This window comes from Gasterosteus aculeatus, chromosome 7 (assembly GCF_964276395.1).
Source record: "Gasterosteus aculeatus chromosome 7, fGasAcu3.hap1.1, whole genome shotgun sequence".
NCBI lineage: Eukaryota > Metazoa > Chordata > Actinopteri > Perciformes > Gasterosteidae > Gasterosteus > Gasterosteus aculeatus.
The window spans coordinates 22,692,458-22,705,772 of NC_135694.1; the positions used below are offsets into that span (position 1 = coordinate 22,692,458).

At 47.0% G+C, this 13,315-nt stretch overlaps 1 protein-coding gene across 2 annotated transcripts; it reads left to right on the forward strand.

The window, feature by feature from the left end:
- Window positions 1–2,206: 2,206 nt before the first annotated feature.
- Window positions 2,207–13,276, forward strand: mntb (MAX network transcriptional repressor b). Of its 2 annotated transcripts, none has more exons than XM_040180766.2 (6): window positions 2,207–2,586; window positions 4,867–5,476; window positions 5,574–5,615; window positions 5,939–6,050; window positions 9,401–9,593; window positions 9,863–13,276. In XM_040180766.2, exons 1-6 carry the CDS (start codon window positions 2,511–2,513, stop codon window positions 10,669–10,671), a joined length of 1,842 nt encoding a protein of 613 aa, XP_040036700.1. In that variant the 5' UTR covers window positions 2,207–2,510; the 3' UTR covers window positions 10,672–13,276. The 2 variants fall into 2 exon arrangements, with proteins under 2 accessions (XP_040036700.1, XP_077961390.1); XM_078105264.1 differs by having other exon boundaries at window positions 2,219–2,586; window positions 5,574–5,614; window positions 5,929–6,050.
- The last annotated feature ends 39 nt before the right edge of the window (window positions 13,277–13,315 follow it).

Consider the following 13,315-nt stretch of genomic DNA (forward strand, 5'->3'; position numbering starts at 1 on the left):
TGCGTGGGTCACACTACAGATCACGTGATCAGCGTTCTAATCCCCGCAAAGCCTCGGTAGGAAGGTGGGATGAGGTATTTTTTTAATTCTTTTTTGTTTTTGTTTTACAGCATGTTGCGCCCTCTAGTGGTGGAATGTGTAGAAAGGGTCCAATGTCCCTAAAAGGAAAGAAAGCTGCGGTTTCTCTCTCCTGTGCACAACGTAGCGGTGGTCACATGGACGAGGGTGAGAAGATGACAGTCAGTCAGGACTACAGGGGTTGTAATTAAGGTGTGGTTTGCTTTAAATGCCCAACGCTGATCTGATGTGTTAACATCCGTGAAATTTAAGATTTCAAATGTTTCAACCTCCCTTCATGGACATTTTTTGGGACACGGTGGCATGGTTAGATTCGGGGTTATGGGAATAGATTATGAAAATTGCATGTTTGGTCCTCCGTATACTTTGCGTCTAGGTGCTGTTTTCACACGTTCATCATAGACAAACAAATATTCAGGTTCTACGGTTAATCAAAGCCAAACGACTCAGGTTTCACCTCTCTCGGGCTCCAAACACTGTCTGATGACTTTGAACTCTGTTTAAAGTCCCCTGCATTGCATTACTTCCCCCTTGTCTCTCCCGTAGATCCACTCGTGATGCAGCACTTCTAACTGGGTCAGCCCCATCTCTGCCCCCCTCCCCCCTCCTCCTCCTCACTGTCTCTCCTCCTTCTCTTCCTCCTTTTCCTCTGTAAATGCACAACATCCCTATGGACTGCTCATGTGCACACCATGTGGAGCTGCTCGCTCTTCCCTATTTTCTCCCTCCTCCCCCTTTTCTGCCTGATTCATTTTCTGTCATCCATCCTGCAGTACAGCCTGTTGCAAAAGGACAAACACACACACATAGTAATTTACTGTTATCTTGTGTTACTGTTATTTAAATACAGACCCGTCAAGCTAATGTTTGACAGTTTAACCGTAATGGATGTTTGTAAGTTTGAATGTGAGTGCAGCATGCGTGGCGAGGCAGCAGCTCTGCTGTTTTCATTGGCTGACACCGTCAGAAACGGTTATGTGTTAAAGGATATATAAGACTGAGCGGTGTCCAATCAAAGACTGTTACCATGCAGCAACACATGCCCTACATACGTGCATCTGTATACATAGACAAACACAATCCTTTAATGTAAACCCTGAATCCTAAAACTGAAACCAGTTGTATTTTCCCATGGGAAAAGATGTATTGCATAAACCACCACATCATGCATCACCTGTTACATATCATTACATCAGATAACACTGCAAATTCACAGCATGGCTACACAACATGCAACAAAAACGGCATGCACCATACCATATGGAAATTTTAAAAAAGAATCCTCGGGATTAAAAATATCTTTTCAGTCTGCGAGACAGAAGCAGGGTGTGAGTTGAAGAAAATCTGGAAAAAAGATCTAGTAAACTGGAACCACGGGGTAAAGGGAAATGAATGACATCATAGACGATGGATAGTGGTGATAAAACTAATAAGAAACTGCCAGCACTCATACATGACTTTAATAAAACAAGTGTACTGCAAAAACCACACACACCATCTTATCAATACAGCACAGGTAACGGTATAGAACAAATCCTCCTTGTATAATAAAATGTCTTAAAGTATTAACCAATTTTAAGTGCTGCCTGAACCCCCATTATAAACCACCTTAATACTAGTGATAATGGCTAATTTCGTCCTCAGAATCAGACAAGGACATTCGTAAGCCCCGCCTCCGTTTGATTGACATCTCTGATCCCGAGACAGCAGGGTGGCCAGTCACGCTCTCGCCATGCAAATGAGCCGCGCTCCGGCCGGGCGGGTGCCCATGTGGACGAGCACCATGCCTTGTTGTTCTGAGCGCTGATTGGCTCGCAGTTGCCTGATTGTTCTTCATGCGCTGCGGGCCAACGGCGAGAAGGAAAACACGGCAACCCGGGGCCATCGAGCGGACTTCCCTTTTTTATTACCATGGAGATACCCGAGAACACAACGCGAGCTTTTTGATGTGGGGTGTTTTAAAAAAAAACGCTTTCATAATTTTAATGTAAAGTTTAACGTGATTTGGGAGAGCTAAACGTTTGTGATTGAACGACAGGGCGGAGTAGGAGGGGGCCGTGCGGTCGCCGGGTTTTGCCAGAAGCCGTAGTAACAGGGCGGGGCAGAAATTCGGGAGGGCGGGCCCTAAGAAGAACACGACTCGCCTTGTTGTGTGTATTCCCGTGCTCACATCGCCATCTTGTAGCAATCCTATTTTTTTTTTTTTTTTTTTTTTTTTAAACGTATGCGAGGATCTACTTTCCGTTTGACCGGATTAAAAACCGAGCGTCTGGTTTCGGCAGAAACACACGGGAAGAGAAGTTCGGCCCCGAGGGTGTGAACCGTGCACACGGCGCTTCCCACCGGGACACCACCCCACCTACCCCCCTCGGTCTTTTTCCTCCTCTCCGTCCCGAGCTAGCGGGTCGCCTGTCGCGAGGGTTTCACGCGCAATGAGCATCGACACACTTTTGGAGGCGGCCAGATATTTGGAATGGCAAGCCCAGCAGCAACAACAGATCACACGTGGTGAGTTCAACTGCAGGCGGTTGCGTCGGACGTGACAGCGCGTGCTACATCCTTAAACTGCGCTTTAGATGAACCGTCTCCCGTGTGCTATCGGCGACCGGGCTTGCGTCTTTTCAACCGACCCGCCTATGATGAACGGACACGCTAGCAGGATTTTGGTTAAAAAAAGAAAAAAGAAAAGAAAAGACAACGATCTGCAAACTATCGGCCAATCCCGAGGCGCTAAGTGTTGCACAAATGCGTCTCCCCTTATTGCGGAAACGGTCCTATTTGTTTTCGGAACTACTTTGCGCGCTCTTGGTGTCTCGGTGTGTGTGTGTGTGTGTGTGTGTGACAGTTTTAAGACTGTAGTGACTCGCCATACGTGTGTATGTGTGTGCGAGAGGAGTTCCTGTCAGGAACCGATGGTCCATTTATCTGCTGTATCTTTTGTCGTGAAGTAACTTTCATTGTGTGCAGTCTATCGATGTAGAAACATTTATAAGCTCGGATATTTTGTGGCGATTTCACCCAAATGCTTCAGATTCAGCGATCGTCTTTTATCACCGGCTCACATATCTGTAACAAACGAGCTCTTAGGATCGATTTGCCCCATTTTACCCGTCCGGCGGGGCGGTGGCGAGCGGAGGCTGCTCTTTACATAATACCCTGACACTGCACAGCTATCTTGTGACACACACGCACGTACGCGTACACACTGGGGCGGGTCCACTCACGCGCTCACCGCCTCCCTTTCTTGTCTATCTGCGTGCGGGCATTTTAACTATTTATTTGTCTTCCTTAATTTCTATTCTAACCGATGTGAAAATGAATCGAGATAATGATCCGTGACTTGGTAGAGGGAGACGTGTGTGTGTGTGTGTGTGTGTGAGGGGGGGGGGGCTGCATTTCTGTGCTTCTCCCCTCTGATGACGTGTCAGACAAATCAACCCCGTCCTCCCCCCTCGCGCATACTTACCCTACCGCGTGCTGGGATACGCCCACAACGACCACGTGCACCCCCCCTCCCCCCTCCCCCCTCCCCTACCCACACGTCTAGATACACACACCTACTTGCACAAACGAGCGCTCCTCGTCCCCGCCCCTCCCATTCAGCTCTCTGACAGGAGCGGGGGGAGGTAAGTAGGGCAACCTCGCTGCTCACCCCCGACCCGACCAAGCGCGTCTCCGTGCGCGAGCCCTCTAACTCACACAACGTGCGAATGAGATGATGTCATAAAAGCAACTAACTTTGGTCAACTTTTGGTTGATCTTTTAATGTAGCCGCATGCATTCATCAGAATCCACAGAATGTGTCTTTTTCAGATCTAGATATTATCACATGTTCTGTAATTATTTTTATTTTCTTTCTCATGCATAGACCCATCTGTTTTCTGTTTTGTAAAATATATACATATTATATAGGTGGAGGCTTCAAATAATCCCCTGTTGGCTTTTTGCCTCTTCATTTTTCTCATGTTTGTTTATTGTTTATTTTGTATTGCTTCTGCAAATGAATAAAAAGACGCAAAGCAGTCTGACTCTAAACCAGGTCTAAGACTTAACTAAGTGGGACTTTTTCTTGTACGCCTGCCTTCCACTGCTCAACAAGAGTTACACGAAATGTGAGCTCATGAGTAATTCATGAGCACTATTAATAGACGACAAATCCCACAACACAATATAGGATTTTAAAAAAGGTACACCATCATTTAGATGCAACATTGCCTCGTCAGTGCTTATGCGGTTTGAGAAGAAATGAAAGTACTACTGAATAGATAGACCGACATGATGCCATGTGCTGTTTCTATTTTCTTCACAACGGTGGAGATGGCTGAGCCGTGTGTGATGGCTGAGCCGTGTGTGTTGGCGTTGCGCACATTTGAGGAATCCCTGGGATCTTCTCTTTTCTAATGTTGCTGTTTCCATGGCTACGGAGGGCTTTCCACACTGCTTTGGGTCTGCCTGCTGCGGGGTGCACAGCTACTAACTGATAACACTCACAGCGTGCTAACGTGCTCGTGCTCAACGCGGGCACACCAAGGGAACATCCCTCTCCGACGGTCTGCCTTTTTTAGATCTGTTTTTTTTTTGTGTCCTTTTTTTTGTTTTCTTTTTGTACGTTGTCATGGTGCCAACAGACAACAGTCCTTTGCTGTTGGTCCGACGACCCATTATTAAATGATCAACCATAAGTTCATCCTAAATCTGATCTCAGGGCAGGTTTGTCTCCTCCTCCAAACGATCCTGATTCCTCTTTTCTTCTCTTCTCATTTGTACGTCTTGTCCCGCCTCACGCAGAAGAGGAGCAGCGCAAAGAGAAGGAGCTCATCCAGAGGGACGCAGACTCGCGGCGGGTGGAACTTGTGACGACGTTGTCTCAGCCAATCAGGGCCAACCACATCACTTGGGGCCATGGCGCTCACCACCAACAGCCGCACCACCCTCCTCCCCCCCCTCTCCCGCCCCCTCAAGTCCCCATCGCCGTCATCCCGATGGTCCCGGTCGTCAACGCTACGCCCTCGGTGCCGCCCCGTCCGCCTGCAACGCAGATTGCAGCGGCGACGGCGCTCAACGGCTCCCCGCTAGTCAAGAAGGCTTCCTCCCCCCTGCAGCACCAGCACCATCAGCAGCACCATCAGCAGCAGCAGCAGCATCCGTCGCTCTCTCCTCACCTGTTGTGCACGCAGCAGATTAAGGTAGAGACTAGTTCGCAGCTGATAAGTGCAAAGCCCGGCCAGTCGCAGCCCGAGGTTCAGATTCAGTACTCGACCTCCATCAGCACGAATGGATCCGGCGCTCTACATGCACTGGTCCCCCACCAACTTCCACCTTCAGCCCAACCGCGGCCCAACGGGGTGATGATGAGTGATGACCTGAGGGGGATGGAAGGGAAGAGGAGACCCGGAGGGTCAGTTTGTGTGTGTGTGTGTGTGTGTGTGTGTTAAAGTTGGTATGAGTGTATATGAGTTTCAGGTTGTGTTTATGGTTTTGTTTTGTGTTTCCAGGGCGGGCACCAGAGAGGTCCATAATAAACTGGAGAAGAACAGGTTAGTCTAAACGTCTCTCTGTTGTTGTTTGGTGACCACTCAACCGGGACGGAGGAAAGCCGCCATGTTGGTTTTATGTTGACCACCACAGTCACACAAGGCTCTGTGTTTAGTGTGTTTAGCAAGTTTGTCGGGGAAGAGTTTCATCAATGACATTTCCTCAAACCCAGGCAAAGCCATTAAATCCGCCCCGAGCATGAACAATTGAGTCATTTAAACTCCTTGACCATCTAATTGATGGTGAGCATTTCTAGAGACAGTAAGCTAATGAAAACCATGTCAAAAGTGTGACGCTTTCTCGTTTCTGACCCTTGGCCCTTCAGGCGAGCGCACCTCAAAGAGTGTTTTGAGACGCTGAAGAAGAACGTTCCAAACGTCGATGAGAAGAAAACCTCCAACCTCAGTGTGCTCCGCAGCGCTTTGCGGTACATACAGGTAGAGTTCAAGTAAATTCTCTCAGCTTTACTGGTGGCACATTGTCCTGAGTGCTTCCGGCTTCTGTTTTTCATCTTTCTCTGGTTTGAATTGATCGGCAATTTGGCCCATTTGTGTTGTTTAGTGTCGTGTGACTGATGACAACAGCTTCCTTCCAATAATGCCACGTACACATAAGAAAGTAGTGAGTTGAGTCAACACAATGTAATGAGCGTTTAATTTAATAAACCGTTACTTGAGATTCTTATCCCGTGGAAGTCTTGCTGTGTAACTCTTCTATAGTCAGGCAGTATATGAAGAATGTTAAAGAAAGGGGTCTGGTTGTCCCAAAAACAACTGTCAAGAATGTAGTTTTTTTTAATTTTTTTAATCTGTTGTCGGGGAACTACTTTCTGCATTTTGAAGTTGTGATGTGGGATTGTATTCCTGAGGGTGGTCTGGCTCCTCTCTATTTTATGTGAATGCCAATTAAAAAACTGTAATCCTTTGACTTCATCACAACTGACAACTCTTCCATGTAAAATCTTTGCACTTGTACTGAATCTCTCATTTTGACTTGAAACTGACGTAAAATAATAACAATTTGTTGATATGAACACGATATGACTACTGAAAGTCAACAAAAATAAGACAGAATCATTTACCAAATCACGCGTACACCGCTGCACCGATCACACGCTGCTTATGGCTGCGTTTCTCCTCCTCGCTGTAACATGATCACTTCTACTGTAGATGAGCGGCTCGGCCCCCACCTTCTCTCTCTCCTCGTGTAAACCTCCCTTCCCCTCCCTGAGCCATGTGAGATCTGAGCACATGGCTAGCGCGAGCCCGCTGACGTCACCGTCGCTCGCCCACTCCGCTCCGCTCTGCACCTCCAGACTGCGGAGGGGCCGCGCGCGGCAGCGTTTCCATGGCGATAGCACTGGCGCCGCAGCACATTTGCAGCAGCTGTAACAGCTATGACCGTTTGTCTTTTGTCTTTTTTCGACCGCGTTTGTCGCAAACCCCCCGTCTTCTCCATACCTCTGTCTGTCTCGACCCGTTTCACCGCTGTTGTAACTTGGTAACCATGGCAACAGGCAGCAGGTGGCCCGGGGCGCTGTCGCAGGTTCTCCCGTGTTTGTGTGTGCACAGCAGTGTGTGATGTGAAATCGGTCTATGGATCTTTTGCCAATGGTTATGCTGATGTGAGCTTTCCGCATGTCCTTTCACTCTTATTTACAGACTGTTTGTCCGCTTTATTCTAGTGTCGACCGTATAAAGATCTCATGCCTCCACAGATGCAAATCCTGGAAAAATATCATAATGATTGAGTTATTTTCCCTTTTTTTTTCTCTCTTTGGGAGGACATGTGGGGCGAGATAAAGCAGGTGTCAATGAAACGGGAGGATGGGTAAAGGAGGGAATGGTGTCGAGGGAGCGATGGATGGAGAGGGGGGGGTCGTGAGATGGAAGTGTAGAGGAGGATGAGGGGGGGGCTGCTGTCAACCAACCAGTCACATCCCGACTTTTATTTAATTACCTCCACGTTTCATCCAATTAGATGGCTCCTTATGTTTTTTTTTTTTTTTTACAAACTGCTGCTCAAGCAGCCAAATCCTCCCGGATGAGGTTGCCTAGGAAACTGCTATGGGGGACAGCTGTTTCCTTGGTGATTTGCTGCAGGCCTAATGGTGTCTGGGTCATAAGACCTTGAAGTGATGCACATGCGCACATTAACAAGCGGCCGTAGTTCCTCTGTGGCCAGCTTAGGTCAAGAAATATCTTTTTGTCTTGAACTCTTGTAGAGGAATACGCTGCAGACATGAAATCACACAAAGCAGCTGTAAATGTAATCTATCCTTAATCTCCACCTCCTCGTCACTCATGACCTCAGAGGTCACCAGGTCTCGCTGTGGATTTGGACGTGAGCAGAGAGTAAGTGGCTGTGGTCGCTGAAGTGTCCCCTAGTGGCAACGTGTTCCTCATGGGCTTATTTAATGTCCCCAATCTTATGTATCGCAATTTTTCTCACTTTTCGTATCACCAGTAGGACAGTTCCCCCCCCCCCAATTTATGTCGGACAATTTAACAGCTCAGCTGGACATTTATTTCCTGTAATGCGATGACATTTTCCTCCCGTACCTCCCCTCTCTCCCTCTTGCCTGCCTAGTAATCTGTTGATGTCCTTAGCCTGCCATACTATTTGCTGCTCATGCAGCAGCTGACCTGCACAGAAACTGGGTCACAGAGGCCGCATGCTGGGACTAGCAGAGCTCTTTTTAAATCTTTCTGTTTAGTTTTCTGTCGTTTTGTGTCTTGTCTTCCTGCCATTCAATCTTATTGTGACCGTAATGTTCAGGCTTCAGTCTCTCATTTGTGGGACAATGTTAAACTTGATGGATTGGTCGCCGTGAAACACAACGTGAAACACAACGTGACGATTGCTCCTGCTCTGACCCCTCGGCCTCAAAACAACAAGCATGATATCCAGGAAATGGGAGGAGATTCTTTGGATTACCTCAACATAAGCAGTGTGAACATGCTTGATTTTGCGTGCGTGGCTTCGTCCTGGTGTGTGAATCTGAGCGAGCACGGGGAACATTTTCTTTCAGGATTGTGCAAACTGGATTGGGCAATGTGGGAGGCGCCGAGACTGCACAGAATTTTTTTTTTGTCTTACTTCCTTTTTCGGTTGCAGTGACATTTTTTTGTGTTTAATATTCAACACTACTTTTAACTTCGTAGCATAAGGTACATTCTAGTAGTAATATTGGCTTGAGATGGAACACATGATTCATTTGCATTGTTAAGGAGATTTTATCTCCCTTTTTTTAATCTGCTTTAATCCTCCAGGTTAAGTGCAAAACCCACTAATACTCAAATTCCTCTTTTCTGTTTCATATTAACACATGTCCAGCATTTCGGGTGGCATAATCTCTCTACTTCCCTGAAAGGCTTTTATTAAAAATGTCTGCGGACGATTTCAACATCGAAGGGAAGAAATAAAGACAAATGAAAAGGGGGACAATGGGGGACAAATGTGATGTTAAAGAGAAAACTAGGAACGACAATTGCATGATTGCATTTCTGAGGAAAATCCGTATTAAAATCTGTGCTATGCAGAACTTGCTTGGCAATAGAATCTTTTGTGAAAGGTGCTCCTGTATTCTGACCCTTTTACTTTCTGCAAATGAAAGCCTCATTTGAAAGCAGCCTTTATTTTAAGAGCTGATTCGGCTTATGTCCCAACCACGTGCAGTCCCAGTCTCTTTACTATACTGCATTCTTCTATAAAACCGATTCCCCCATTTAGCTTCAGATGTGTTAGAGATCTCGATCTCCTCTGCTGTCCGTATCTCCTCCGGTAGACTTTGAAGCGTAAGGAGAAGGAGTACGAGCACGAGATGGAGCGTTTGGCCAGAGAGAAGATCGCTACGCAGCAGCGGCTGGCCGAGTTGAAGAGCGAGCTCAGCCAATGCATGGACGTGACGGAGATCGACCGGGTCCTCCGTCAGACGATCCAGCCGGAGGACGACCAGGCCTCCACGTCCACCGCCTCAGGTACAGGGATGAGATGCAGCACCAGGTCTCGTGTATCAGGGTTTCTTTCACGCCGAACAGTATTTCATCCTGTGTCTTTTAACTCCGACAAACCTTCCAGAAGTGTCAGATTACGGTTCACCCGTAGAAAGGCCAACACAGGAGAGTCATTCGTAGTAAGATTGACCTTTTAGACTCCGTCTGAGTGGATTTTCATGGACGCCTCTCTCATGCCACTGTGTCTGGGATCGTTCCGTGAGGACTAACTTGTTTTCCTTTCTGGTCTGCAGAAGGAGAAGACAACTTTGAGCAGGACATCGACGAGGACGTCCTCGCTCCCCCGGCTCTCTCGTCGCTGCCCAAACCGCCACCTCCCATTTTACAAGCCCAGCCGCTCCTCAACCGTCAGCCGTCGATCCAGCACGCCGCGCTGCCTCTTTCTGGAGTCCTGCACACAGCCTCCCCCTCTGCGGCGCCACACGCCATCGCACCCGCTCCGCCGCCAGGCCCGCCCCCGCCGCAGGCCGGCCATTCCATTCAGCCCGCCGCAATGCAGCTCCAGTCCACCGTCATCGCCCACGCCGCCGTCTCCCACCCATCGGTCATCCAGGCCGTCAATCCCTGCCTGCCGGCAAATCAAAAGCACCTAACACACATCGCGCCGTCGCCCGGCCCCATCTCCTCCATCCACCAGACCGTGGCGGCGGCGCCCTCGGCGGCTGCTCACCAGCAGATCACCGCGCAGCCCATCGGACACATCACCGTCCACCCGGTGGCTCACCTGGCGGGTCCCCTGCCGTCCCACCTCCCGACTCTCTACCCCCAGGGCGTGTCCGTCTCCCAGCCCACCGTGGTGGGCCACATCACGCACACCTTCACCCATCACACCCTGCCGCACGTACAGGCCAACCCTCAAGCTAACACTAACGGAGCCCAGATGAACAGCGCGGCGCTGGTCGGCCAGGGGAGCCCGTCGCTAGGGAAGCCCACGGCCGTGCTGGCCCCCCACCCTCAGCTGGTGGGACAGGCCGCCGTCCTCAACCCTGTCACCATGGTTACGGTCCCGACCTTCCCCGTCAGCACGCTCAAACTGGCGTGAAGGTAACGGGGGAATCGCAGTGGGACTGATGGATGTGGATTGAAGGGGAGAAAGATTCAGAACTTCTGGATTGCATTTTTACACTCCTATCAATAATCAATTGCAGGATTGACCAAGAAAAGATTGTGACGAAAATCTCCAGAGATGTTTTGGTCACGGCTCTGTTAGTTTGTGAACAATAACGTTGAAGCAGTCAGTGGGTCAGGCCATTGTTTGTGAAAATAAGACATTTGTCCGCGCTGCAAAGACTGGAACTCTGTTTTATCTTCCTTCCTTCCTCCTCTCCCTCCTTCCTCCTCTCCCTCCTATACAACAAGAAGCACTAACGTAATAAGCTCACACTCAGGCATCAGAGATTTCCCATAACTTTTCATGCACTCATTGAGGGAAAAATGAGAGAGCGAGCTAGAGAGAGTATTTTGTCGTTGGACTGTTGCCATGGTGATTGTGTGTATGTGCCCGTTTTTGGACTCTGAATCATGATTCTGGCGACATAATGTCGCTGATGTGTTTGAGAGCAGCAGGCGGGAGCTCGGTGTTCTCACCGATCCAAACTAATTACAGGCGAGTGGGAGGTAGAGCACATTTCACCGTTGTCAGATTCCGATGCAGCTCACTGTTTATTCATTTAAATCGCATCCAGTTTTCTTCCTCCCTTTGTTTTCCAATCTGGCGCCACGATGTGACCGGGAAGCTATTTAGCATTTTACCTCCAAATTAAGGTTCCTCGTCACTCCGCGTGGCACCTGGCAAATTAAGAAAAAGAACAAACAGCGCAGAAATAAAGCCATAAGCACTGTATAAAACCAGGAAAAGTTAAAAAAAGACATGTCTAATCCCACAATTATTTTGAATCCAATACGTCTGTGTTATTAAATACCGATCAAGTCCAGCGATGAGGGGAGAATTTGTAAAGTGTCTTGGTTTGCTTTACATACACACTCATCTGTTTTTTACAAGCCTTTTGGACAAATCTGGAGACAACGTGACCTTTGCCTGTTTGTTATTCAAGAGACACAATTTAGAGTTGAATTAGGATGAAAATGTAATTCATGCAGTCAGTTAAAACATGAATTGTTAACGGACAGTTTTGACCTGATGCTTATCAAGAATCAACATTATCCTAAATACCTCAAATTGGTCTGGTAAATTTAAAGTGAAATACTGAAAGAAACTTGTACATCTGTTCTCAAAAATGGGGGGGGGGGGGGGGGTCACCGTCTTCACTCTAATGCAACAGCTCCCTCTGCTGCCTCAACTCAGACCTCATGCTGATGTTCCACACACACACACACACACACACACACACACACACGGCACAACACAAACTTCCCTTGAAAAGAAAATCTTTTTCCCCCCCATTATAATACACAAACTGCAGATTGTGAGATGTGGATGAAACTCCAGAAGCCAGTTAATGGACCCCGAGTTAAGATTTTTATTTGGTACAATTGTCTCACTAAACAATTGGGCTGAAGCAATGTATATTTTTTTTAATGCTAGGCCATAATCAGTTTCGTGGCAACTAATTTGGCAGTGACATGATTTTTTTTTTTTCCTCCGACAAATGATATGAAACATCACGCCAAATCCTCCTGAAGAAAAACCTTTTCAAAATGTTTTTATTTCAAAAAAGGAAAAATGTGTTGTGAAATGTCTGTCTTTGTGTGTCCATGTCCACACGCTCAAGAGGTTCATGGACTCGCAGCCTTCTTGCCAGCCTACACACGTGTCTCTGTACGTGTTTGCGTGGATCTGCGCCGCTCCTCTTCTGCAGTTTCTGTGTGTTGTGTCTGTATGTGACTGTACTCACTTTGTTTTATATTCTGTACTATAGTTAATCCTACTGTACCTGTAGCATGGCTCTGTTTGTAAGTTATACAGTTTGCCCCGTGCATGATGGAGTGTGTGTGTGTGTGTGTAGCAAGCGAGATATATTTTTACACAGAGGCGATTTATGGTATGAGCCTGTTTGAATGCGACGTGTGTGCCTATACTCAGTTATCCTGAACACTGTGACAACTCCGGCAAAGCACGAACACATTGAGCGAATGGAAGAGACAAGAGGTTTACTGTCAGTTTATTTTTGTATGTTTTTAAGTTTCCCATTTGGCGAGTTGGACTGAGATGTGGATTGGAAAAAGTAAAAAAACTAAAAAAGTTATTGCTCTTTTCTTAACATGTCTAATATGACTTTTTTTGTAATATTTGTATTAATGTATGCGAGATTTGTGAATTTGTGATGGTATGCACGTTTTGGCATACGAGTGTATGCATCTTAAAATGCTTGTTTCCTTTTGGTTTTGTTATGCATGTAGAATTCCCTTTTAGTTTCCTTTTGTTTAAACGTTTTTGTTTCTTTTTGGGACCATGTACAATACTGTATAACGTGGGCAGGATCTTGGACCTCATGCTACATTGATATTATATATGAATATAAAAAACATGTTTTCCCTATGGAGAAAGTTTTAAGTTATATATCGCCTGTACACTTTGGGCTGCCTTTTAGATCTAACTGTCCACTGTTTAAGATGATGATAATAGATAAAACATATTAATGAAGAATTATGCTGATGAAATAATAAATCTTATTACATTTACAACACATCTTGCTCCTGTATTTATTGGTCTTGAGTGAAAATAT

Excerpts from the sequence above, each read along its gene's own strand:
- mntb (XM_078105264.1), top strand. The coding sequence starts at position 2,511 with ATGAGCATCGACACACTTTTGGAGGCGGCCAGATATTTGGAATGGCAA. Across the intron at positions 5,477-5,573 it reads GGGAAGAGGAGACCCGGAGG|GGCGGGCACCAGAGAGGTCC; the intron begins GTCAGTTTGTGT and ends TTGTGTTTCCAG. Across the intron at positions 6,051-9,400 it reads GCGCTTTGCGGTACATACAG|ACTTTGAAGCGTAAGGAGAA; the intron begins GTAGAGTTCAAG and ends CTCCTCCGGTAG.